Source organism: Lissotriton helveticus, chromosome 3_1, assembly GCF_964261635.1.
Source record: "Lissotriton helveticus chromosome 3_1, aLisHel1.1, whole genome shotgun sequence".
NCBI lineage: Eukaryota > Metazoa > Chordata > Amphibia > Caudata > Salamandridae > Lissotriton > Lissotriton helveticus.
The window spans coordinates 1038206206-1038232387 of NC_136061.1; the positions used below are offsets into that span (position 1 = coordinate 1038206206).

The 26182-nt window shown below is 43.9% G+C and overlaps 1 protein-coding gene across 1 annotated transcript in view; it reads right to left on the minus strand.

Annotated features, from left to right (window-relative positions):
* Window positions 1-700: 700 nt before the first annotated feature.
* Window positions 701-26182, minus strand: part of CYBRD1 (cytochrome b reductase 1) — a 108860-nt gene continuing 83378 nt past the window's right edge. Inside the window, exons 3-5 of the mRNA XM_078681575.1 lie at window positions 10632-10786; window positions 6597-8948; window positions 701-6534 (exon numbers count right to left, since the gene is read on the minus strand). Of these exons, the coding sequence (XP_078537701.1) occupies window positions 8651-8948; window positions 10632-10786 (453 nt within the window). The 3' untranslated portion in view covers window positions 701-6534; window positions 6597-8650. The remainder of the gene's footprint in view (window positions 6535-6596; window positions 8949-10631; window positions 10787-26182) is intronic.

Consider the following 26182-nt stretch of genomic DNA (forward strand, 5'->3'; position numbering starts at 1 on the left):
CGTTATAAAAAGCATATAGGGAGATATAGGTTTCATTTTAATGCAATTCTGAGGATTATGTATTATGCCCCTTTAGTAGATGTTCACATTAGTAGAGGACACTGTGTTCCTAATGGCGGGGACTTTCTAAAATGGGTATTTTAGAAAAAAACAGTATAGAGATGTTAGTTGGAAATGTGCTCTTGGAAATGCAATGTAGTTAAAGTTAATTTCCATTTGAATAGCGTTCAGTCTGCCATTAATAGGTATGCGCGCCTTTTTTACACGTCCTGGACGAATAGCAAACTTTTGTAAACTTGTGCCAGCAGTTCCAGATCTCCATTAACCCAAGATAAATAGTTGTAAATAGATTGGATACAAATGTACAGGTCAACCTATTGCAATACAAGTGATGCAATTTGTTTGCATAGTAGAAAGTGTCTATCTAAATTTTAATGTAATGGATTCCGTTTTGGAGTAAACTCGAATGATTTGTTTAACTGTAGAGCAGTCAACTTGAGAAACAACTCAAACAAATTAAGAAAATTCCTACATGAGGTGTTGATGCTAAATGTTTACCTGGGACAAGGGATGCATGTATTTCTTATAATGAGCAAAGCTTATTACCATTATTAGACACAATTTAAGAGACTGAATAAAGGCATTCACAATCAACGGTTAGGTTAGTTCAAGGCTTCACAAACAGACTGAAGACCACAGCAAGCATAAAAGTCATGTTTATTAATAAGTACCTAACATTGACTGAAATATATTGCACATTAACATTGTGTTCACTTCTATTTTCAAAACATTACATGCTGAGATACACTTAAATGATTTTTTGACTCCTGAAGCACTTTCTCCATATAACATAAGCCAAAGCAAGAGGTGAAATGTCTTCCCATATGGAAATATTTATACATGCTCTAACATTTCTCATAATGATTAGGAATCTCTCATTTGCATACATACTAATTCAGTGAAGGCACATATACTAAACAGACTGACCCAAATCTGGGATAATAATAACTGGAAAGCACATTTCTGGCATTTACATGTCAGGAATCTCAACACCAAAGGGCATTACTGCCAATAAATCACAAAATATATTTCTATTTTAAGGGATGTAAACATTTGCCTTTATTGTGTTGGCATTTGGTGCAGATACTGTAAACCAGGTGATAGTGAAAAGGTGGCTTGTTATGAAGACATGCTTGAGTTATGTTCTCTAACTGAGTTCAAGGCTCCATGTAGTTACAAGAACACACACTATTGCCTAGGGCAAACATAAAAGAAAACATCAACCCACTTATTTATAGGAGTAATTATTATGACTTAAAGTATTTTTTACATATTTGATCTGTGTACTAAACATCCGAGTTAGAAAAACTGCACAGTACGAAACAATGTACATCATTTCTGCAGGATTTTATTCTGTACTAATATAAGCAAGAACTTTTATTTAACTTGCACAAGCATAAATACCTTTCCTTGTCGGGCATATACATGGCCTTCATAATTTTGTTAAAGCAGACTATAATTTAAGTTGCAACGTATAACTCTGCTGCTAAAAAAAAGTACGAGTCAAGGTGAATGGCCAACAAGGGGATGATTTATGTGAAGTATTAAGTATGTATATTCAATATCCCAGAGGGTGACATCACAAATTAATCATATAAAACATATTAGGATACAGTAATATAAATAGAATAAATCTGATATAGAAGAAAACAGGCTTTATGTGAAAAATACTTTACAATGTAGATCAGATATTAGAAACAACAAAGGGCACAATATATGGGAAATAATCACATGTGTGGAAAGGGTTAATTAAAAAGGAAGAATGTAAAGCATAAAGCAATGTATGGTAAAGTCGACTCTCGTTTGAGGGAATTAGTCCTCTGTATAGAACAAATGATTCAAAGACGTAGACACACAAGGAAATTTCTGAAGACAAAGAGAAAGCACAGTAGACGTTTCAGTTCCTGATATCCTCGGTATGGGAGACAATCCTCAGGACAGTTTTGGCTAAGGAAGGTTAGTTGTTGACCCCTATTAAATTAATTACGATTTTCAGGTTTAGTCATGAATAATCATATAGACGAATTTATATACATGATGTGAAGATAATTTAAATGCTCTACAGAGTAAATCAATTAGGAGTAATGAGGCACAGCACTAATGGCTTTCAGCTGCGTTGAAAAGGTAGACATTCTTGAAACTGGTGGCAGTGGTGGACTTGTACAACAAATAAACCTACTTAAAGGAAACAACTTGGAGCTCCACTGAGCAAAAGAGAGCAATATCAGAAGCAGATTTTACCTAGAGTCAACAGTGAGTAACAAGGCTCAGAATGGACGTCGCGGTTGCTGTGCGACCAATGTCCACCATGTGAAACCCAGACAATTCTGCCTAGAAAGCAGCAACTTCTCTTGTAGATCTGGTTTGAACAACTCGCAGCTGTTTCATCTATGAATACTCATATGACAAAGTGGATACCAAAAGTAGCCACCAGCTTGATGTGGATGCAGCAGGCAGCTTATCTTTCCTTGATACCCGCATAGCATAACTTCATGATCAACTTAATGCTCAAAGTTTAAGTCCTAAAAAAGCAAGCATTCATTAACAAAGTGAAAGCAGGAAAGAGGTTCTCCTCTCCCTGGGAGCAGAGGGTGAAAGTAAGACCCATAATTTCATCATTGTCCTGGCTGAGGTGTCTGCATGAAGCAAAACAGCTATCAAGAACCACAGAATTGTACATAGTAGGGTGAGAATTTATGATCATGTGCATAGTTGCAGCATAGGAAGTCTCTTGATGCCTCATATTTGACAGCTGAGGCTCCACTTTCAGATATTCAATGTTTTTCCCACCTATACGCGGGGGGAGGGGGGTTTCAAGTTTACTGGGGTGAATTATGGTTCTGCTTTTTCTCACCCAAACCTCATAGGATTCCCTTGGCCTTAACACGTGCTGCAAATAATTTTCAATCTTTAAATGCTATGATTACTAGAGCACCTTAATGCACAACCACACATTTCTTTTCTCTGAATGGAAAGTCAGAGTATTCCTTTGTGCAGGCATTATTTACCAGTATCACATCTACATAAAATAAGCTACTAGCCAGTGTCTCTGCAGTAAATGCTGCAGCTTGAATTGCATCTAACACCATGTCTGATAAAAGTAGCACATGCTGCAGTTTCAATATTTCTGATAAAAACCCAGGGCTCTCAATCCGTGCTTAAGAATCCTCTAACAGAGGCTGTAAAGTGCATGCTGACCAGTATTTTAGAGCAGACCCCATTGTAGGACCAACAAGGTACCATGGTAAAACATCTGCAGACACACCTAAGCCAATTTGGTAAACAGGAGGAGAGGAGGGAGTTCACTTAACAAGCTTCTGGCTGTTCAAAATAAGCATTCCCAGTGCACGCAGCCTCACCAGAAAGCACAAATGCACGAACTTCTAGGTTTTTCCATTGCCTAAAAATTACATTCCTGACATAATCACAGAGTAGTAACATTGAGAGTGAGGGTACGGACTGATCATTCCTGTAGAGGTATCAACCACGGTGGACAGACCTGAAAAGTTATACTTCAACTGGACCAGTAAATCTTTGATTGTTTCCCTCTGGATACATGCCCGTCTGCCTTTATTAAAGATTCACAGGATCTGAGTTTGAACCTAAGTAGGCCAAAGGTAATAGAGAACAAATGCTTCCGACACAGTTTTTAAGAGTTAGAAAAGGACTCTAGGGCAGGGGTCCTCCAGGAAGAATGAACCCTTGTGAGAAGGTTTTTTGATTCTGCATCTTCTCTCTGGAGAACAAGCTGAGGAGGAGATATTGTTTCTTTGGTTATAAGGGGACATGTCTCTATTTTACTGTTTCCTGGACTCCTTTGTACAACAGGGACAGACTCCACACATTCACGTACTCTGACTTTGTTCCAATAATGGGGATTGTTAAGTCAAGGAAGGGAAAAGATGCATGCCTGGAGGTTACATCATTACTCAATCATTGTGTACAGCTGTAGGCTAAGGAAAATAGAGAACAGCAAATGTTTGAAGATGTACACTGAAACTGGATGAATGGCTGTGGTATGCACCAAGTTTGAGTAACTGGACACCTTGAATGTGCCTATCGACGGGTGCCATTGTCAAGTCCTCAGAGCATTCTGGAGAACAACAAATCTACCCGTGCCTGCACCTCACTTGAACATTTGGGAAGTCATGTGGCGAGCAAGAGGTTCGGGGACAAAGTCCCAATAGGAAGGTAATTTCAAACGAGAGGTAAACACTTCTATGAAAACCCTTCTAGCACATACTACCTGCTAAGAAATCTGGGAATGGCAGCTTTGTCACTTTCGTTCCACTGTTTCAAAGAAATTGTCTTAATGATATATCATTATCTGATATATATCACTGGGCCAAGAATGCTTCATCTGGAGCCTTTTTCCTAAATCCTATTCAGCCTCTAACTTGTTTCATCACCTCCTTTAGTTGTGGCAGTTGGATGTGTCTCCCCTGAGAATCCATGTACTGATAATCATCATTCAAACTCAGGCGCTTTTCCAAGGGCTTTTGCAAGGCATTGTCTGCAGCCTCTTTAATCGGAGACTGTAAATATCCTCTATATAGCTGCAGTACTTCTTTGGACTCCCCTTGCACCAGAGCCTGAAGATCTCACCTCACAAGATCTAGTTGCTCGATAACAATAGCCACCTACCCCGCCCGGCGCCCACCTTAAGCACACTGGCATGAGTCCGGGATGTTTGCACTGTGCTCCCATTCAGCTTGATTTTAAGTCACGATACGCCTCCCTGCCCCAGCCAGCACATGGGTAGGGAGCACATCCCAAACTGTCATAAATATAATGGACCGCACACTCAGTGAAGCGTTAAACAAATAGCAAACGGCATATATTATAAAAGTAAAGAAAAGGCGTGCTCATGATTATTCTCCACTCCATCATGATAAGAAAACAAACAGGAGGAGGAGAGGACAGAGGGGTTGTTTATTGTCATGCATGGAAAAAAGTAGAAGAAAAACTTTTGAAAATGAGAAAAAAAGGGGGTTAAAATAGTAACAGCCTTTTGAAGCATGGTACACCTGTCAGGGGAGGGGAACTACCTCACAGTTTAATACTGGGAGGAGGAGGACTCCATGAGGGGGGATGATCTCACACATCGCAATTCTGATCCCTGTGCAAACTAATTTTCACATAGGGGTTGGTGTTTAGCCTTCCACTTGTAATGAGGGCCTACATTGTGTAGGGACAAAAGTCATCCAGTGACAGACATTACAACATTCAAGGGGTTGTCCTCTGTTATACAAGAACTTTTGATTGGAATAATGTTATCGTTTCTCAAAGGGTAAGAAGAAATCATGCAGATGTGTGTTCATGTTTGCCATGAGCAAATCTCTATAAGAATGTCAAACTCTCTCAAACATTTATTAAATTATCACCCAGTTAAAAGAAGGAATATAGACCAATCTTGCCTTCATCAACAATCATCAGTAATAAAGGTTGCAGAACACACATTTGCTTGTTGATGTGTGGTCAGTTTGTAAATCCAAGTGTAACATCATTCACTGGATGACACTTAAGCTCACACTATCACCAGGAGACGTACAGTGGAGCACTACATAAAACAATAATAACATATTACAACACAATAAAAAATAACTCTGGAAGGCAGGGTGGAACTATGGGATCCACTGAACTGTCAGATCTGTATTAAGCTCTGTGCAGTGCTCATCTCTCTCAAACCAGGAACTCGCTGCCAGGGCAGAGCTCAAACCCGACAAAGCATAGCTGCACCTCAGAACATGGTATGGGCCAGTGATTCATTTGAGCCGGTAGTTTCCAGAGCACGGTGCTCGCACTTTATTGTCAACACCGGCACATATGACAGTCTGCTACATGGTGGTGCTGTTTGTCTAATATAGAGATGAACACAACAACAACAGTTGTTTATAAATTCAATATATATTAACCCCTTGACCGCGGCACAAATTCCGCTGCGGTGCTGGGGAATTAATGAGTTGGCGTGTTTTGGACTTCCGCACACGCCCACTGTGACGTCCGACACACGCAACGGGTTAAAATTGAATAATACCTGCCACCCAAGCCATTCTCATAGCTAGCTTTGGGAGCTTGGAATAGTCTGAATTGTCACACTTGTAATAGTGTGATGGTTAGTAGGTGTGTTGGTACAGTCATTGGCAGCACTGACAGGGGCGATTGGTGGTGCAAAATGCAGTGGCCTCCTAACAAGGGCCCTGGCACATATTTACAAAGTAAACACTGGTGTGTACCGAGAGAACTATCTGAACTGAAACAAGGAATGCTCTCCCAGGAGTTCTCACAAGATATTTCCCCACAAAACAGCAGAGAGGAAAGCTGGTGATGGCTATGTGGGGCAGCACAGAGGACTGACTTCATTTGTGAGGGTGGTGAGCTTGTGTTACAGAAGGAGGCAAGGAATCAAAAGTTAAAAGCCAAAGGTAGAGCCCTGATGGTAAGCTGTATATTGCTGGGACTGGTCATGCTTACCTGTGACGAGGAGGACCCGGACTCGGGCCCTCCAGGCTTACGCACCCGAAAGCTCACATTACCCCACTGGGCGTTCAAGGCTGTAAGAAGAGAGGTGTCATGAGGGTAGACAGTGCATTAACATACATACACTATCTCTGTCTCTCTCACTTTCTCTCTCTCTCAGAAATCAGACAACATCCATTAAGCTCGCACCATGACTAACAATAGGGTAGTAATCTGAATACTTTACAGCAGCTGCCGGCACATGTAAACGCGGTGGGGCAGGGTGAGGTGGAGTGGGAGGCTGGGGGGGAGGAGTCGACAGACGACGAAATAGGTATAATTAAATAAATAAATAATACCTATTCCGTCATCTGCTGGCTTCCCCCACTGTCGCGCCCTACTGCGTCTCACTGCACTTATCTGAGCCAGCCGCCGCTGATACTATATCAGGGAGAAAAAGCTGTTTGATAGGGCTGAAGATGTCTGTGCACACCTATGTATTTTTGCAATTGTAATTGGACACAGCGTTCAAGCTTACCCAAAAATAGAAAGTAGTAACAAGCAGAGAAATAACGAGGTCTGCGTTGTCTACGGTTGGTTTCTAGCAGGAATACTTGACCAGCTCACAAAGACTAAGAAGTGAACCCTAGAGATATAATCCGTAAATAAGAAGCCATAACTTGAAGAACGCAAGTGAAATCGAGTTCAGCATCAGCACGGAAGTACTATATCAGCATAAACAGTAGCCTCACAGCGGCTAAAGGTTTACAGAAATTAGCAATATAAAATATATAAATTCTCCCAAGCAGGTAATGCTCTTGAAGTCTGAACAAGCAGATGTTAAGCGGTTTGGCAAAGGTGTTTTTGCTTATTAAATTAATTTTATTCACAAATAATATATTTGTGTAACTTTTTTAGTCAGTGCAACCTGCGTTGCCAGAAAGAAGTTCAGTTAGCCAACATGTGACTGCTTTAAAGAACGGTTTAGTATAATTGCTGGTTTTAGATGTTTTTTAGGATTACTTTCCTTGCCTCAAACGTTTTGCGAGTATGTTGCTCGAAGGTATGATCATAAAACAGGACAGAGCATGATATGCATTGTTTGTAAATTGGGATTAACTGCAATTAACGCAAGCAACACCCTTCTCTCAATATGTATTTGTAGACATCTGGATGTGAATCAAATAGGCTTATTAGCACAGATTTTAGTGGATTCCATTAAATTAGGTAATTGCTGATACACGAGTTATGCTTCCACATCTGCAATTTCTTTGTGAATCTGCCAAGTAAGTGTTAATAGGTCACTGTGGTGTTCCACATCCCGAATTATGAGTTAGAAAGGTTCAACTTAAAAAGCAAAGGGTGAGATAGCATTCACTGTACTTCTACCGCTACCCGCAGGCGCTGAATTAGTCATAAGCCACATCTTCCCTAATACTCTGGATCTTAGTTGTTAATTTTCTTTTTAACTACACACATAGGTGACTACATACCTGCTTTAATCCAAACTCTTTTCCACATAACTATATACTTCTTTAGATCATGAGACAGAAAGTAGCACCAGAAATATGCAAAAGTACTTGTACGCATGTCAGATACTGACGGTGTCAATCAATTGCAAACTAATTAGCCAGTACACATGAGATGCGGTTAGTTTGCTTCAATTCATGCATCTCATTCTAGAGTACACAAATATTTTCCAGTAGAACATTTAAAGTCCCATTTCATCTTTTTGGAGGATAGGATAGATGGGATGGGACGGATAGGAATGGGGATACGTTGTGTTGCTTCAACTTCCCAAAGCATTGCATAGCATACATTTAATGGTTTATTAAAATACTACAACCTTGCTATCTGAATTTTTAGTTATACACTACAAACGACTGCCACAGGGTAACTGATAAAATGGATTCCTTTCAATTCACTGTTCTTTGAAGTTCTACTGTGTGCAATCCAGCTGCACAGAGTAGTCATATAAGGGTTAGTAAGAAAATATAATAATGTACATATTAACACTCCTTTACTCAGGAAAAGAAACATGTATGACCTAAGGGTACATATTCTATACAGATCAGGCTTGGAAAGTATTATTTTAGCTTAAGTCTTAACACCCAAGTACATTGACATAGTGTTACATAGTTGACCTTTGACCCGCTTCATCCAGCTTCCTTCTTCTAGCAGCCGCCTCACTATTGTACTCAACATCAGTTTTGTCGGTATTGCTGCAGTCTGTTGCGGTGGATTCATTCTCTGCGCAATCAGTGGCTTCACCAGTTGGAGACTGGAGTTTGCTGCTTGCCTCTGGTGGGCGCTTCCACCGTGGCCTGGTCAACATCCACAGAACGAATGCCCCAAAGATGAGAATGAGAACGCCCAGCGTGTTCACGAAAATGGCTTCCGGTGGGGAAGTACTGTAGGCTGGACTTTTCCTGCGAGAAAAAGGGATGATTTTATAAAACACTTGCAAAAACTGTAATTCCTCCTAGAGACCGATTTAGTTTCGATGTGTCAAAGTGGTTGAAAATATAATTTTGTCATCCAGTGATATGAATGAGGACGAAAAGAAAATGCATTACTCGGCATGTAGATAGAGAAGCAGTAATTAATCTTATCTGTATCTTGTATTTTAAAGACCACACTTGCAGCACAGTAATTAACGAGAAACATGATTTAAACAACTAACATCAATATAGCTGAACTGAAAGAAGCAAACATATTAAAGGAAAGGTGGACACGGCACACAGTGAAAGAGCTGAATATTGCTGACCTTTATTTAAGAAGTTACAATGAAAAAAAATGTCATTCAACGTACATTTTTGAAAGACAATATATCCAGCTTTCCGTCTTCGTCTTAACTCTACCCAAACTTTAATCGTTTTTTTGTTATGATTCTTTTTATTTCTCACGTTTGTTAAGGGTTTCTTATTGTGTAGCTGAGGACCATTCTAAAGTACACTAACCTTGGAACTAGTTGTTCCTAATCACTGACCCAGTTCCAGGGCAGGGCAAAATGTCTGAAAAGGAACTTGGTTTAGAAGACATTGTGATTGATGCTTTAATGTTCGCTCAGTAGGGGGTGCAAGAGGCTGATTAATCCGAGCAAAACTCCTGAGAACCATGCAAAGTAGCATCTAAGCTTTCCTTGTGCCAGAACTCCTCCCTTTGCCAGGAGCAGATGGACAGGCAGCTAACTGGTGTCCATAGGCACGTTTGTCTACCTACAGTGGTTACATGCTCCATTTCTGCTAGAATGAAAGGTTCTGGTGGTTATATGCTTTAATCTCCTTGATGAACCGCGGGGCGTTTCATATTTGCTTTCTTGTCAATGAGGGTGCAGCTAGTATATCCAGATATCTGTTGTCAGGAGGGTTGGAAGGTGTTCAGGAGGGTCTCATAGTCTCAGTCTCCTGAATTTCTTTGATTCATGGGAAGGAAGTGGTGTAGACTTATTTCCGTAGTCTCTCAGATAAGGACTTGAAGAATTGGACGAAGTAAATAAGATCTGCTTTGAGCCCTTGGATGTACGTCAGAGTCATCATCATCATCTGAGATGGTCAACATTCTTTTCAAAGTTTACTCCTTATTTGGCTACGAAATTGTGGCTGGCTTGGGCCTTTAACGCTGCAGCGGGCCTTTAATAGCCAGTATAGCCGGCTACGGCAGGCTATAAGGCTATATTAATAGTCTTCTCTCTAAAAGTGATGTAACAACTTGTTGCATACAAGCTATGGGTCTGACATAGAGTTTGGCGGATAGATTACTCTGCCCTAAAGTAACAAAATCCTGTACGCCTAATTACAAGTGTCATAGAATATAATGAACTTGTACTAAGGCGAGCAGGGTGACCAAACTCTAAATTAGGCATTATGTTTGCGCTTAAGCAAACTTTTTCTCAATTTATAGCTATTGGAAAGGAAGGATGTGGTCACAACAACTCAGCTTAGTAGATCTTAACTTTATAACACAAGAAAAGAGAACCAAAGTAGTTATTCAAATTAATCCAACACTATATATCATAAAGATTCGCTTTGATAACATTTTAGTTGCAAAAATAGGAGTAACTGGTAAAGAGAGGGGAGTCCAAGAGTGCACATGAAAATGTATATACTTACAAGGCAAATATGAGTTTCTCTGTGAATCCCATGAGAGCAGTCGCAATCACTGTTCCAAATATGAGGATACCAGAGTAGACATGTAAGGGCATTAGTGACGTACGCAGAGACAAGGGAGCGAAGGGAAGTAGGTAAACAAGCAATCCAAAAAGAATCTAAAAGAAATAATACATTTTTAGCAAATGCAGAGGAAGAACAAAATAACACATGCTTTACAGTCAAATTGAATTCAAACCTACAAGCGTTTGTTTTCATTATGAAACATGGTTATAGATTAATGGTTGCCCATTTATCAACTAGGAACAAATATTTCCTAACAATCTCTATGACCTAAACTAGGAAGGTGTGAGGGGTAGAGCTAAGCTTACAAGATGGCAAACATTTTTTTTAAATAAAACACTATTTGCATTTAGTATTAATACAAGGAAACAAGACAAACATGACAGGTCATCACCCATAGATACCAGATCCAGACGAGAAAAGAGAGTTCCTTTAGGACATAACACTAGCGCATAAGCACTATACCGCAACCGCACTCCCTATCACCCTCGTAAGCACAATTGCACTCCAAATCCCAAGTCTCAAAGGTGCGCATCTTATCATCAGAAGACCAGGAATGTGTGGGGCAGGGCTCAAACACGATACCTCGTTGTTGGGCCAAGTCACTACAAATCTTGCTAGGCTTATATGGGCAACCACTTGAAATGAATATAGGCTTCTCCAGGATCAAAAACCTATTCAGCTCCCTCTTCCAGCCCACTAATGACAGAGCTTCTACATCCTTCCAAGCTCTGGCTATACTGCGTTTGCACAACCAACCAAGCCACATTAGGGCCCTTTGGTAGCTATTACCCTCTAAGTCAGTAGTAATGTGTACCAGTGCAAATTCATAATCCCTAGAGGAAACCAGCACAACACCCCACAAGGCATGCCAATACCCCAATTCAGAAACAGGTGGGGAGTCATATCTCTTTAGCGCTGCTGCGGGACGAAAAAGTCCTTTGCCGCCATTACTGGCGAAACCACAGGCCACGCCCCCTCACGAGGCCAGGCCCCTTCCGGCCTCTCCCACAAAGAGATAAAATGTGCATCTACCGGAAGCGCAGCGGGAGCGCCGTTTGCGCGCCGAAGGCGCGCTCAAGGCAAGCTCGTCCGCGCTCGTCCGCGCCGAGACCGGGCCATCGGCCAGCCCCCATGATATCGGCATGCTGCACTCGCTTCCCAAATCCTATATCCTCACCTACACTTACGAACAACTCCGTAACCTGAACTCTTCAACAGAAGTGCTACACCCCTTACCGCACCTACTGTACTCCAATCTCAATATAGGTCCTCTCAAGTGTCCATTTTGCACATCCCCCATGCACCCTTCTATCCCCACCCCCACGGTCTCAGCAGCTCTTATCAATGTACGTTCACTCCCCAAACATAAAGTTGAAATTCGGGACTTCATCGAGTCACACAACATAGACCTCTTCTTTACTACCGAAACATGGGGCGATGACTCATCAGGCCCAGATTTCAGAGCAGCTATTCCTGAGAACTACTGCGTCTGCAGAAGAGACAGAAAAAAGCGTAAGGGAGGAGGCATAGCCATCATATACAAAAACCATTTCAAAGTCAAGTTTACCGACTCTAACCATAGTGACTGCGAGGCTTCCTCCTTCTCCATTAGCATTTCCGACACCCAATCATTCACAGGCATCCTAATCTACCGCCCTCCGGGGCCCAGATCGAAATTCCTTAACAATCTCAACCATCTAATCGAGGCCTCTGCAGGCGCCCCACACTTCACCATGTTGGGAGATTTTAACTTTCATCTTGAGGCCCTATCTGACCCTGGCACCATGGCTCTAACCAACGATTTAGCAGCTGCCGGCCTACAGCAAATTGTTGCCCAGCCCACCCACAAAGCCGGTCATTCCCTCGATGGGTTATTCACCAGCAGCCCACATATTGAGGTGTCAAATGTGACCCCCCTCATATGGACGGACCATTCAGCAGTCTTTTTTTCCCTAAAATTGACAACCTTGCCTTCCCATTCATCCTCCCTTTCTCCTATCACCATCAGGAACTGGAAAAATATTGACCCTCTTCACCTCTCCTCTTTACTGCTCGACAATATTACTATCACCGAGCAGGACCCCTCTTTGGCTTCGGTCAACTACCTTCACAGCCTAAACAAGGCTTGTCACACCCCAGCTCCTCCGAAAACCCTCTATCGCACTAGACTGTCCACCTCAGCCCCCTGGTTTACAGAATCCCTTCGACTACAGCGACAACAGTGTAGAAACCTCAAAAGACGCTGGCGCCGCCACTATAACGAATCAGATAAAATCAACTACAAAAGCGCTCTCTCGAGATACAAAGATCTCATTGTTACGGAAAAATCTTCCTACTACACCTCTCAAATTACCCAGGCAAAAAACTCATCTAAAGAACTGTTTCAGGTGGTTACTCACCTCTCCAACCCACCTTCCCCTTGTTTCAACGGAACCCAATCCCTCTGCGACTCTATCGCAAACTTCTTTGAAGAGAAAGTCACAAATATTTTCTCAGCTTTCACCCGCATCCCCTCCACTACCTCATCCAACCCTCCTTCCTACAATAACACACCCAGTCTTCCGTTCTTCGAAGCTGTTACGGAGGAACAAGTCCATCGATTGATCTTGGGCACCAAATCAGGATCACCTTTAGATCCTTGTCCCCCCGCCATTCTTAACCAGATCCCGGAAGCCATCTCTCCGGTCCTGACGTCCATCTGTAACGCCATGTTCACAACAGGCATCTACCCCTCAGTCTGGAAGGAGGCCATCATTAAGCCTCTACTGAAAAAACCCACCCTCGACCCCCTACTCCCTGCCAGTTACCGGCCCATTGCTTGTCTCCCCTTTCCAGCAAAAATATTTGAAAAGGCAATGAACATGCAATTATCCAACTACATAAACAAAAATAACCTACTAGATGAGACCCAATTCGGTTTCAGACAGGGTCACGGTACCGAGACCGCGCTTCTAAAAGCGGCAGATGAAATCAGAATGACCCGGGACAATGGAGGAGCCGCAGTATTGATACTACTGGATCTTTCCGCAGCTTTTGACACGGTCGATCACGCCATCCTGATCGACCGTGTCTCAGCCATAGGAGTCAAAAACAAAGCGAAAGACCTCCTCGCGTCCTTTCTAGCCGACCGCCCCCAAACTGTCAAAATGGCACAATTCACTTCCCAGACTTTCACCATCCCTTGTGGCGTCCCACAGGGCTCCTCGCTAAGTCCGACACTATTCAACATTTATGTCTCGGACTTAGCGAGGGTAATAAAATCTCACGGAATTGCCCTGACAACCTACGCGGATGACACCCAACTTGTGCTTTCTGTACATAGTAACGGTACATCAGTGGCCGCAAACTTCCAATCTGCAATGAGGGCCATCAGCTCCTGGATGTCATCTAATTGTCTCAAATTAAACTCTGACAAAACAGAGGTGATGACATTCGGGAAGCTGGACCCCATCTGGTCCCCTCATTGGTGGCCATCAGAGTTGGGAGAACCCCCGCAACCGGTCACCAAGGTCCGCAACCTGGGAGTAATTTCGATGAGAAATTGACATTTCATCACCATGTCAATTCAGTGGTCTCTTCTTCCTTTTACATCCTAAAAAGAATCAAGAAACTGCTCCCTTACCTTCCTTCATCGGCCGGCAAAACCCTGGTTAGCACCTTGGTTTTCTCCAAAACCGACTACTGTAACGCCCTTCTCCTGAATGCTCAGAAAAAAATCATCAACCATCTCCAATTGGTCCAGAATGCGGCGGCCAGAGTCCTTTTAAACATCCCCAAATTCACTCCTATTTCTTCTCACATCCGCAAACTTCACTGGCTACCAACTAGGAGCAGAACGGTTTTCAAGGCCCTGTGCATCACCTATAAAGCACTCAACAACATGGGTCCACAGTTCCTTAGAGTAGCGTTCCGCCCGCTCGAGTACCCAAGAACACTCCGCTCCTCTTCTGAACATCTGCTAAAAGTTCCTCGAACAAAGAAGGTCAACTGGGGTGACAGGTGTTTCACTATTTCATCATCTAAACTCTGGAACACACTGCCCCTCCAAATCAAAACTGCCCCGACCCTCCTCAGTTTCAGGAAAAAACTAAAAACATGGCTCTTCCCAGCATAATTTCCTCCTCATCGATGGTTCAGTATTCAAGCGCTGAGACACCCCCGGGTATTTGCGCGCTCTAAAAATGGCACAAACATAAACATAAACATAAGTGTGACATGACCACTTCAGCAGATCGCCGAGAAGGGTTGTTGTACTGTCCAATACAAAGAGTGTATGTGCATTCCATTTTGATTTTTTGGGCAATCAGAGACAAAAAAGGATATAGCCATTATGCAACAGCTCTCATGTCCTCCAATAGAGGCAGGTATGTGCAGAAAGCACAGACTCCTTGCTTAAGGACCCCAGCTACCTGGTGCACAAACATGCTTCTCCTAGAAGATCTCATCCCATATCAATATTATGGATGTTGAGTCTATACTGCCAGGAGCACCTCCAAAACAACAGTAATTGTAAGGCGTGAATGATGATCATGGCTAGATCGGGGAACCAAAAGCAGCCCTGGCAAAAATGCTTAAACCTCACCCCGCTCTCTTCATCTTCTTGTATTCTCTTTTTACATCTATTCTCTCGCTCTCCTTGTCTCCTCTATCTCTTCTCTCTTTTTCTCTTTTTAGGTCGATCCTAGGCAGCGCATGCGCTGTCTCTCGACCTGCTGTATTCGATCTGTGGGCTTACAGCACGCCTCTACCTTCTGATTGGCTTTTGTCAGTGTCCTTTAAAAAACATTGCATCCAATTAGATACTGATTCCTGCTTGTCCCACTTTTTTTCTCAATTGTTGGCTCCCATGAATCGCCACCTGGACCTCTTCCACTTGTTGCTATGGTATGCCTGTCTTTGGAACTTTTTTTACATTGACACCGAGCACTTTCCACTGAGTGCGGCACCCGATTTACAGCCGCCTTACTTCAATGTAATCAAATACTGCTCTCAAGTGTTTGTTGTGGCACATGCACGATTCACACAAAGTTCTTTTAATTTGCACACGCTTATGCTTTTTGCAGCACTTAGTGCAGCACCAGATTAATGGCCACCATGCTTATGTGGTGGCATTGGGTCAGCTTTTGCACCGGTTGCTGTTTCCAGCTGCCCCTCCCACCTCACTGCTTGCCTCAAACACCAGTAGCAATGTAGCAAAAACATCTCTTTTCTTTCCTTGTTTAACATTTCAGGCCCCTCAATAGCTGGAGGGCGGGGGAGATGGAAAGGGAAGTATAGTGGATACTGTGGGAGAGCAAAACCCTGATATAGGACGTCTTATCCGAAACCTATGGAGATGATGTTTTGCTTTTTGATATATTTTCAAATGGAATTTATTTGAAATGGCAAGAAGCAGTTTATTGTCAATGTAGTGCTTTATTTACCTGTTAGTTTCGTGTTGCACTTTTAGTTCTACTAAAGACTTTGGTGTGAACTCACTCACATGTTTACAAATATCGCGCTTAGCTGAGATGTTTTCTTTCAGGGTTTACAAACTGCATTAGTTTGCCACATTTTGCACACAGACCCTCCCTCTTTCTCCCCTGCTGCCGGTTAGTGTCTTTTGCAGGTTTTTTTACATAGGGCAAACTAGACCAAAAGGTATTGGAGCGCTTTACATGAGCACCGCTTAATTTACACAGGGGAGATTAAGCGATTTGCCCAGAATCACAGGATGTTGAGCCGACGCTGACATTCGTCCAGCCTCTTGCTCACTTCTCCCTCTGAACGCAGAGAAGCCTAAAGAGTTGCACTACAAGCCTGCCAGGCTTCCTAGCAGGTGGGTGCTGAAACTGGTTAGGGTGTAGGTGAGTCAGTGCGGTCATTGGGGGGTGCACAAGGTTTCTGTGAAGGGTGGAGATGGGTGCAAAGTGCATGGGAAAAGAGTGCTGCAAGCTTCTCATAATGGCATGAATTAGCGGGTAAGAATTATGGGGCGGGCATGAACGAGCACTTCCCACTGCTATGAAAAGCAATTTAATACGATTAGATTTACGATTTCAATGCCGCCGTGTGCAACTTTTTGTTGCTTTGTAGGGGCGACTTGGGGGGTTGTTCTACAGGAAATGAATAACGCAGAGACTCGAACCTGCTTCCTCAGTTCAAAAGTCCTCATCTCATGCTATTATGCCACACAATCTCTCAAAATCTGCTTTTTCATGAGTTGTTGCGTCCATTTTTCTCATTTAGTTGCCCTCCCTCCATGCGTCCACCCTTAACCCCTTTCTCCCTTTTGTTTCCCTTAGCGCCCCAACTGTGCACAAAATGCAGCACAAGTGCAAACAAAACAAGCATTGGCATAGCCAATAGGTCTAGCCTTTGGGACCTTATAAGTGTTTATCCATGCAACAGTTAATGTTGTTGCAGTAAGGACATTGGCTGCATAACTAAATACTTATAAGGTCCCAAAAGCGAGACCTATTGGCTATGCCAATGCTTGTTGATGGTGTAGGGGATTTTCTGCATTAACACAACTAAATTGCTCAGGTGGTAAATCGAGCAACAATTTTTGACCTTGCCTGGGCAGGCCTACATTCTGTTTATGTGACCTGTGTAAGGACATTTCTACGGTAAACGTAACTACGTTCTAATTGTCCCTCTTTAGTTTTACAGTCCCGCAAATCTCGCGTTACACTACTGCAAGTTTACAAGCAATACGTGCGATTTATTTTATGTCAACAGTAGGTACTTTTTAGAGATTGCCTCATAGGGGCCGCCTAGCTATGCCTTGAGGCCAATTGAACATGGTATTTTCCAAAACCAATTTATTGGAGGCTGCCTGTCAAGTGGAGCTTCTCCACCTTTTTGGTATGCAGGTTAACGATGACTGACTCCACATACATCTAAAAAAGTAGCAAGTATTGGCAAAGCCAATGGGTCTTGTCTTTTGTAATGAGGAACAAAGCTGTAGCTAGGCCTTGCAAATTATTTTTTTGCATCACATAAAATACATTTCCAAAGTGGTGGTTGGTGTGTAAGCAAGCACCCATGTGCTTGCACTGGGGGCCATTTCTATAATGTTTTCCTTTTAATTTATGATAACAAAAATCCTAGCCGGCACACTTTGGTGATCAGTGAAGCGACTTATTTATGGAAGCGCCAATGGGCATTTTTCTTTGTTTATTTTAACTTATTGTTCCAAGATGACTGAAGGCTAGTTTGGAACAGTAAAATACATTTTGTGCTCATGAGTGCCTTGCAGGATTTTGGAGCATGCGAGGGCATGGGAGGTGTTGGTGCAGGCCCTATGAATCCCACTGAACGATGATGAGAACTAGGGAACTGAGTAGCGCACCTCACGTTTCCAGTTCTTATTAAGATGCGTACTCTTCGCTGCCAACCACATACCACATGATGTATTCTCTTGAACTTACACGCCCACACCATCTGGGGGAGGGAGGGGGATAAACCTTTGCATATGTTGGGGTGTTATTGTAGTGTTGTATAGTGATTGAGAGTGCTGAATATTGCAGTTTTGCTGTATGATCATAAAACCTTCAATAAATAATGTTTGAAAAATGAGTGCCCTGCAGACTGAAAGAACGCAACAACAAACTGCTTCCCACATAGCTCACACTACACATACACACTTTCTGTCTATCCATATACTAATGCAAATAACAACAGGTGACGGAAAGAATGCAGAACAATGTCATACATTCACCCCAGTACAGAGATCTGGGCCTAAATCCATCGTTTTTTTGCTCACCATGCCATTCCAGTATGAACCCAGCCATGCTCGATTCCGGTCCAGGAAAGACATGGCTTGGCAGTTCGGGCTGGACTGTTCCCATGAGGCACAGGGTCAAGGCTGATTTGCACATGGGCATGTCTGAACTGGGGTGGTGTGGAGTGCAAACAAACGATGGATTTAGGCCCCGATCTCTGTTCTGGGGTGAATGTATGACATTGTTCTGCATTCTGTCCATCAACTGTGGTTTTGCATTTGTCACCCCGAGTGGGATGGGTATGCTCAGACGTGAGTCCCATGCTCTCCACACCACTGGAGTCAAGCTATCCTGGCTGAAGACGGCTGATAGCCAGAAACCGGTCCTAGGATGCTTGATTCCGGTCCAGGAAAGACATGGCTTGGCAGTTCGGGCTGGACTGTTCCCATGAGGCACAGGGTCAAGGCTGATTTGCATATGGCCATGTCTGAACTGGGGTGGTGTGGAGTGCAAAAAAACGATGGATTTAGGCCCAGATCTCTGTTCTGGGGTGAATGTATGACATTGTTCTGCATTCTGTCCATCAACTGTTGTTTTGCACATATCCATATACTAACACATAATGCCTAAGCATCCTCTCCCTCACTTCTTTTTACTTCAATCCACTAAGGAGCAATGATAAAACATAAGAGCACAAGAGTGGTCCCTATGAACGACATTGAAACGCTACCTACATAATTCACAGAGCATGAACACACTTTATTCAACGCACTCCCAAGAAGATGCATAAGGCACTTGCTGCCTTTTAGCTAGGTTCACGCACTAGAAATCCCATAAGCATACCTAGATACAGAAGCGGGTTATGCAGTTGCAAATATACTTCAATACATCACTGTGGGTATGAAGAGTGATATAAATTCAACTACAGCACATTACAATACATGTGTGTTGTAATGACTGATGACAGGTCAGGGATTATGGTTCAGAGAGCTAGGGTTGTGTAGCTTTGTGTCTGTGTGTTTCGCTGCATGTTTCTGAGCATGTATGTTTGTGTATGTGCTATGTGCATCTATTTGTGTTGTTATGACTGATGGTCGTGCCAGGATTTAGCATAATCTATTCAGAGAATGTGTAGCTCTGTGGGGTTGTTTTTGTGCTTATCTGTATGTAAGGTAGACATGGTTCGTAGACATCTCTGTGCATGTGTGTAAATCTGTAAAGTGTGTATGTACGTGTTGTAGTGTTAGGCGCTGAGGTAGGTATGGTGTTTATAATGTGAGTGCGCGCCTGCCCCACGCTTACAGAAGTGCTGACACGTCCATCCACGGCAGATGGCAGAGCCATCCGGAGTTGCTTGGAGCGGTTGGTGAGGAAGGGGGGGAGGGATGCCTTATTTTGAGCTTGGGGGCTGGGGATGGGGCAAACCTGTCAGGGTTTACTGAGAGGTGCTGTAGCATCAGGGAAGGGTAATGAGGGGGGAATGCATCCATTAGCAGGGCTGGAGTCAGACAGACAGATGGTTCATTTTGGGAGTGGGGCGGGGATGGGACGTTCAGATGAAGATAAACAAATAAACTAATGGTAACTTTTTCCAGAAGTCCTGCACCCAGGAGCAGTGGGAATGAAGGCCAGCTGTTCTGCCTCCTGGGGTGCCCTGCTGGGCCAGGGCTGATATACCCAAGACGAAGATCTGGAGAGTGTCACAGCAGAAGCTCTGATGAGAGGAGGCAACAGAAAACCAGGCGGACTCAGAGAGTTAATTAAGCACGGGAAGATACTTTACCATCCTTTACGGCTGAAGATGAAAGGATGAACGCTTTGGTCTAAACAACCTCCATGTTAAATTCAACCCCGAATCCCTGATAATCATGTCTACACCAGCTGCACAGCAGATGCGAATACGCATAAGCTGATGCCAGCCAATATGAAACAAGCATTGGCCGCACGGCCGTGAAAGTGACACGGCCGAGCGACCCGTGAAAGTGATCGCGATCAAAGACAGATGGCGGCTGCGCGCGTGCACGCTCGCGTGAACGCAAGCGCTAGGCCACCAAAAGCCTGTGGCAGCACTTTTAAAACCCCCACACTAAATTTCTCGTAGAGCAGCACATGCGCTGGCTCTAGCGAGACCTAAAAATGGGAAGCTGATTTTGTTTGGTACAGGAAGTGACAGAGGGTCATTTGCTACACATGCAATTTTTTAAGTTTTTTTTAATGGAAATGGAATAAAAAAGTATTGTTCACTCAATCCCCCCTTTTCACCTCAGCTCCCACAAAATAAAATTCAAGTTGGACGACTGGGGGTGGTCTTCTTACATGGACATGCTGAATACAACATTCTCCAGCTGAGCTTCAGTACTGCCCAAAAACAAAACAAGCATTTGCAATGCAATAGGTCTCGCATTTGTGAGCGTTTGAGCGATTGGCATTGTAAATGACAATTCCTTTTATGTATGTGTTGTTTTTTAAAACATAAATAAAAGGCATTGTCATTTACAATGCCAATAGCTTAAACTCTCGCAATTGCGAGAACTATTGCATTGCAAATGCTTTTTTCAAACGCCACCGCAGCAGATGTAAAACATCAACAGAAACCAATATTTTTATTGAAAGTTTATATTTTTTAGATTGAGCACTAACTTCATCATCTATGTATGTTTGACCTGTGGAGCCCATATTCGCGCCCTGTTATGTAACATTTGAATATTAATTCTTATATATTTTGTGGTATGTGAAAGGCAGGCAATGTTTGTACTCAGAATATAGTCTAACGTTGCGCTTTTAGGCGGGAAAAAGATAGCAGTTTTTAATAACTGTTTTTATGTGAGGTAGTAACGGAGGTCTGACAGCAAAGAGGTGCTTGTTACTAAAGCATGGTGGTGCCTGGTCCTCCTGAGGTGACCTCTCCTGGTGAGGGGACTCTTCTTGGGCTTGTCTGTCACCCCGGGGGCAGTGCGGAGCAGAGTTTATGCGCGCGCGCACACACACGGTCAGTTCGACGCGCTCTGCACCACCTACCCCTTATCCCGCCACTATTACGTGAACAGCTCATGAGTGCCTGTCACACACTGGGCTGTCTAGGTGCTCTATGAAGCCACAGGGAGGGTGTCCGGACACAAACACACGCACAGGCGCCACGTTAGCGTCTCAACCTGCAATGTCTGAACCTACTCCATATCATGCATTGTCTGGACAGGAACACATGGGATGCACCACACATAAGCGCTCACACACTCACAAATCAAAGACGCCTTGTTGGCGACCGCCCTCTCCCTCCCGCATCCTCCACTCCAGCCAGCCATAGTCGCCTAATTTTACTGCACACTATATGGTGTCTTGTGCCCTCAGTGGAATGCCAAGAAGGGTTACACAATGTTAAAGGTGTTATGTCAACCGCCACCATAGCACCTGAGCCAGGTCTCTGGCCACAGTGCACAACACACAGCGTCTGCTAACGCACCAAATAATGAGCGCACAGGCTGTTAATGTCCTGCCAAGCACCCTCGTGCTTGCCATGCCAATATGCCATGCCAGTGATGGAACTGGGGGCGTTCCTCCTAAGAAAAATGTTGGCCACCTGCACTTGCAATTTTTTTAATACAAATTAAGCTCTGCTCCTGTGCAACACTACATTGCCTTGTAGCTCGATTTGTACTACAGAAAAGTAGCGCACGTTTGTACATATCAGTGGGATGTGTTGAGGCTTCTGGTGTTTGTGCGCTAGTTATTACCAAAGGAAGCTTCCAAACCAATACTTATCACAGCGCCTGCTCCCTTCCTTGTGTGACCACAGGTGGCTGGCCAACAGGCAAGAATGGATGCTTCCTGGCAGGCCACGGTATCTGAAAGGCCTGTAGAACTGAGGTTGAGTCAGTGGTATGTGAGGCACCCTGGAAAGTTGGGTTACAGTGTTGATTATTTATTTTAGGCAACTAACTACCACTGACAAAGGCAATAGTCGTGGCTTGTTGTAAGTGTAATGCTAGTTGTTACCAGTCGGGCGAAGGCACGCAACGCCCATCGGGCTCAACAGGCTTGAGCCCTCCCACCCGTAGTGTGTGTCAGCCTGGGCTGAGACAGATCCTGGGCACACATACAGACAGTTCTTGAGCTGCCAGCAGCATCCGAGTACTTCACAAGTCTTTAAAAGACCATTGACTTGTTGACGAGGCTTTGTTGCGTTTTCACCCCTTCTTAGAGCCCCTGCATCTCCAGTTTGCCTTTGGCTGGAAGAATTAGCCCCCGCTGAAATTTTTATCCGCCCTCCCCAAAATGTTGCTGTAGGTGTGCCTCTGATGGGGCGACACACTATGCTAAGCACAGATCTTATAGTAACTGTTTTAAGCCACGCCCCTTTGAGAGACCCCCAGTTTTTTAAATCCTAGTTAAGCTCTTAAAACACCAATTTCCTGGACACTCTTTAACATGGGCTTATCAGGGGCCCTTCCAAGCAAATAAGTTTGCAACATCCAGTAACAAGTAAAAAACATGTCCACGGATGTCCCATTCCAGCGGAGTGTGGGGCCTGCGACAGAGACACCACATGCAGGACAATGAGGCCTAAACGGATGCCACCTTTTGCACACCGGAGAGGTAGAGCTGGAGTGACTACCTCGCTCCTGATCATTACTGACATTATGTTTCAGTCCTGTGCTTTTCTCGGAGAAAACACTATCATCAGGTATACTACCCCCAATTGAATCAACCAATACACATCGTACTGGAACACCCAGAATCCATCACGTCACAAGAGAGCCCAAGTGTATGTAAGAAAGGTGAAACAATGGAATAATCATCACTACAACACCCAGAATGCACTAGGTCCTCGCGAGAAAGCCCCGCTATCCGTGACAACATGAAGTGAGCTGGCAGGCTGCTGTATGAGGGGGACAAAGCCTTGGGGGGGAATTATACTCACACAGGCCTCCCAACACCACGGCCGTCCTGCAGAGCCAGTGGTACCACCAGGTCATGCCATTGGCCTGCATGCTGGAAACTGCTACGGTCGGGGGCTTGTCGGCGTCGGCCCCTGGCTCCTTGGGTGCCGCCTGTGAGCTCATCATCTTGCGTCCGCCGGAAGGCTCCAAACCCCGGCTCTCCCTTGATGTGGTGGATCTTCTCTCTGTCTCTGAGGCTCCGCCCCGCCGGTACAAACAGACCCGCCCCTCCTATATTGACACTCGCAGCGGTCACTCCAGCTGGCATCACCAGACACGCCACGTAGTGTGGAATGAGGCGTATTTGATGTCACACGAGACTCAGGATGACAGAAAGAAAGTGGAGGCGCGCCATGTGTGCCCACCGTACGCCTGCACATTTCCTGTCCGTATGTACGCGTGCACGTCTCCTTTCCCCCTTGGGAAGAAAAATCTACGACAATAGATCTTGCAAGCGAGCAGCGCATGCGCTGCGTCACTAGGCGAGTCTTATAAACCCCTGCTTTTTTCAGCGTGGCTCTTCAGGGGCTGCCCTCAGAACATTCCGAGGCTGCCTGCCCCTGTTGCTCACTCTCTACCTCCCTCTTCGCTCTGCTGCTTCAGCCTGGCGCAGCCTGAAGTGAAATTCGGCACTGGCTGCTGCCTTTGTTATCTTTTATTTGCCAAACAAGACCAATACCAAGAGCAGAGGCTTGCCTGCAAGTGACCTAATCTCAACGAGGGGTCAATCTAGCTCCCTGGTAGGAGTAGGCAGCTGTTTTGTGCCAACCTCGGTCTTGGAAACACAAAAGAAGGTAAACACGTACTCAGAGGAACACAAGTGGGACTGTGCCACCGATTCTACCTGGAATCTGTAATTTTTGTTTTCTTTTTGTGAATGATTTTGTATTTTTGCTTACGGGGACTCACTTTTGGAAGCTTCCCTTACCTGCCCCCACACCACTGCAAGCTACTCGAAACTGCATCTAATGCTGCAAGCTTCCACACGATGATATAACTTTACACATATTAAGCTATAATTAACCCACCCAGAATAAAGTGCTGCATGACCAAACACTTAAATTACCAAAGGCAAGACCTATTGGCTATGCCAATGCTTGTTTCTCTACCTTCCCCCTCCCTCTTTTGTAACCTGAAGTGTCTGTTACAATTAAATTAGGGGAGCTGGGAAAAGTGTCACAGGCAACAGGAGACCCCCGTGCTTTCAGAATCATCCTCCAAGGGCTCCAGCCTACCGGGGAAATGCCCAGTGGCATAATAGGTCCGTCCGGTCCAGATGATCATATTCTTCTGTCAAACTATGGACACCCAGTGCAGTCATCCGTATTAGCACACTACTTCCCTTCTACCCAACAGGAACACATTCATCTGACCTTGTGCATTCCACGGCTGGGCAGCTTCCAGTCAATTCCAGTTCACACTTCCCAGCGCTCTGTAACAATGCCTGCTAATCGGGACAGACTCTGCAAAAAGCGTGCAATGTGGCATAAAATATTACCAAATTGACATCCAAAAGCGAAAAAATATATATACAAGCACCCAAAGCGATGCCAATATGAAAGACTCAGTGCAAAATAGGCAAAACCAAAGCAGAGAGCCTCTTCAATCTAAATTATACATTAGCACTAAAAACCCAAAACAACTAATCATTATTATAAATACTACTCTGAGAAATAAAATAAAATAATCTTAATCCCAAACTGGTGTATGGTAAAAACACAAAGGCATATGCTGCAAAAACAAGAAAATGATTATCACTCAATTACATCATCATTCACAACAAAACCTTCCTCTTGTCTATGTTGAGTGTAAAAGCCAGTATGACCAGTGGTAGAAGTGGGCGGGAACGGAAGGGCACGGCGTGCCCCTACTTCTAAAAATAATTTCAGTCCGTTCCCCTACTTCTTACTTTCAAAAAAGCATTCCGGGCCGGCAAGAATAGTCAGACTGAGGGCAGGCCCATTGTCATTCCGATTGAGGCTGATTACCCCCTTTTGAATGACAATCAGACCCCCCCAGGATATAGCGGCATGGATTAGCAAATTTAGCGGCACAAAAATGGAAATTTAGCGGCACAAATATGGAAATTTAGCGGCAATTTTGCGGCATTTTATTTGGCCATTTTTCCTACACAAAAACGTGGCAGAGACACTCGTCATACTGAGAAGTGATGAGGAAATGAAAGCACAGTTTGTACTGGCAACAACAACCTCTTTCCTGCCATTGTAATTCTGATATTCCACCACATTCCATAACCAGCACAGGGCAAGGCCTTTGACAGGTCTGTCTTTAGCTCCTCTGCTACCAGGGCCTGCATTACATGGTCAGAAGGCAGCATATATTTACATTCTACTTTCCAAACATTTCCTAGGGAATTTCAATAGGACATGCAATTTGAGAGGTCCAATATATATCTTCCTTTGTCTAATCAGCACACATCTTTCAAGGACCATTTTAGGTGGATATAGTTTGATTTTTGAACGGTTCATGAAGAGTGGGCCAATGTCCTTAAACAATATAGAAAACATTTTTCTGTGTTTGCATAGAGGTCCAGTACGTTCCAGTCACAACTGACATTAGAAGTAGGGTATTGCCAAGGCCCATGGACTGTGTGTAGAACATTCCGGCACAGGTCCAGTGTTAGGTTTAGGGTTAAGGCCAGGGTTTATTTTTAAAGTACACCTTTCCGCAATAGCCCTAGTCCTCCCAGGGGGAACAGAGGAGGCAGGCATTACCAGCCCACTCTATGAACCCTGTGGCTGAAGCAGATGATTATTTTTGCAGTAAATATTTTCTGGTTTTACCAGTCAGTTTTGCCATCTCGGAAATCGACATGGAGTCTGTT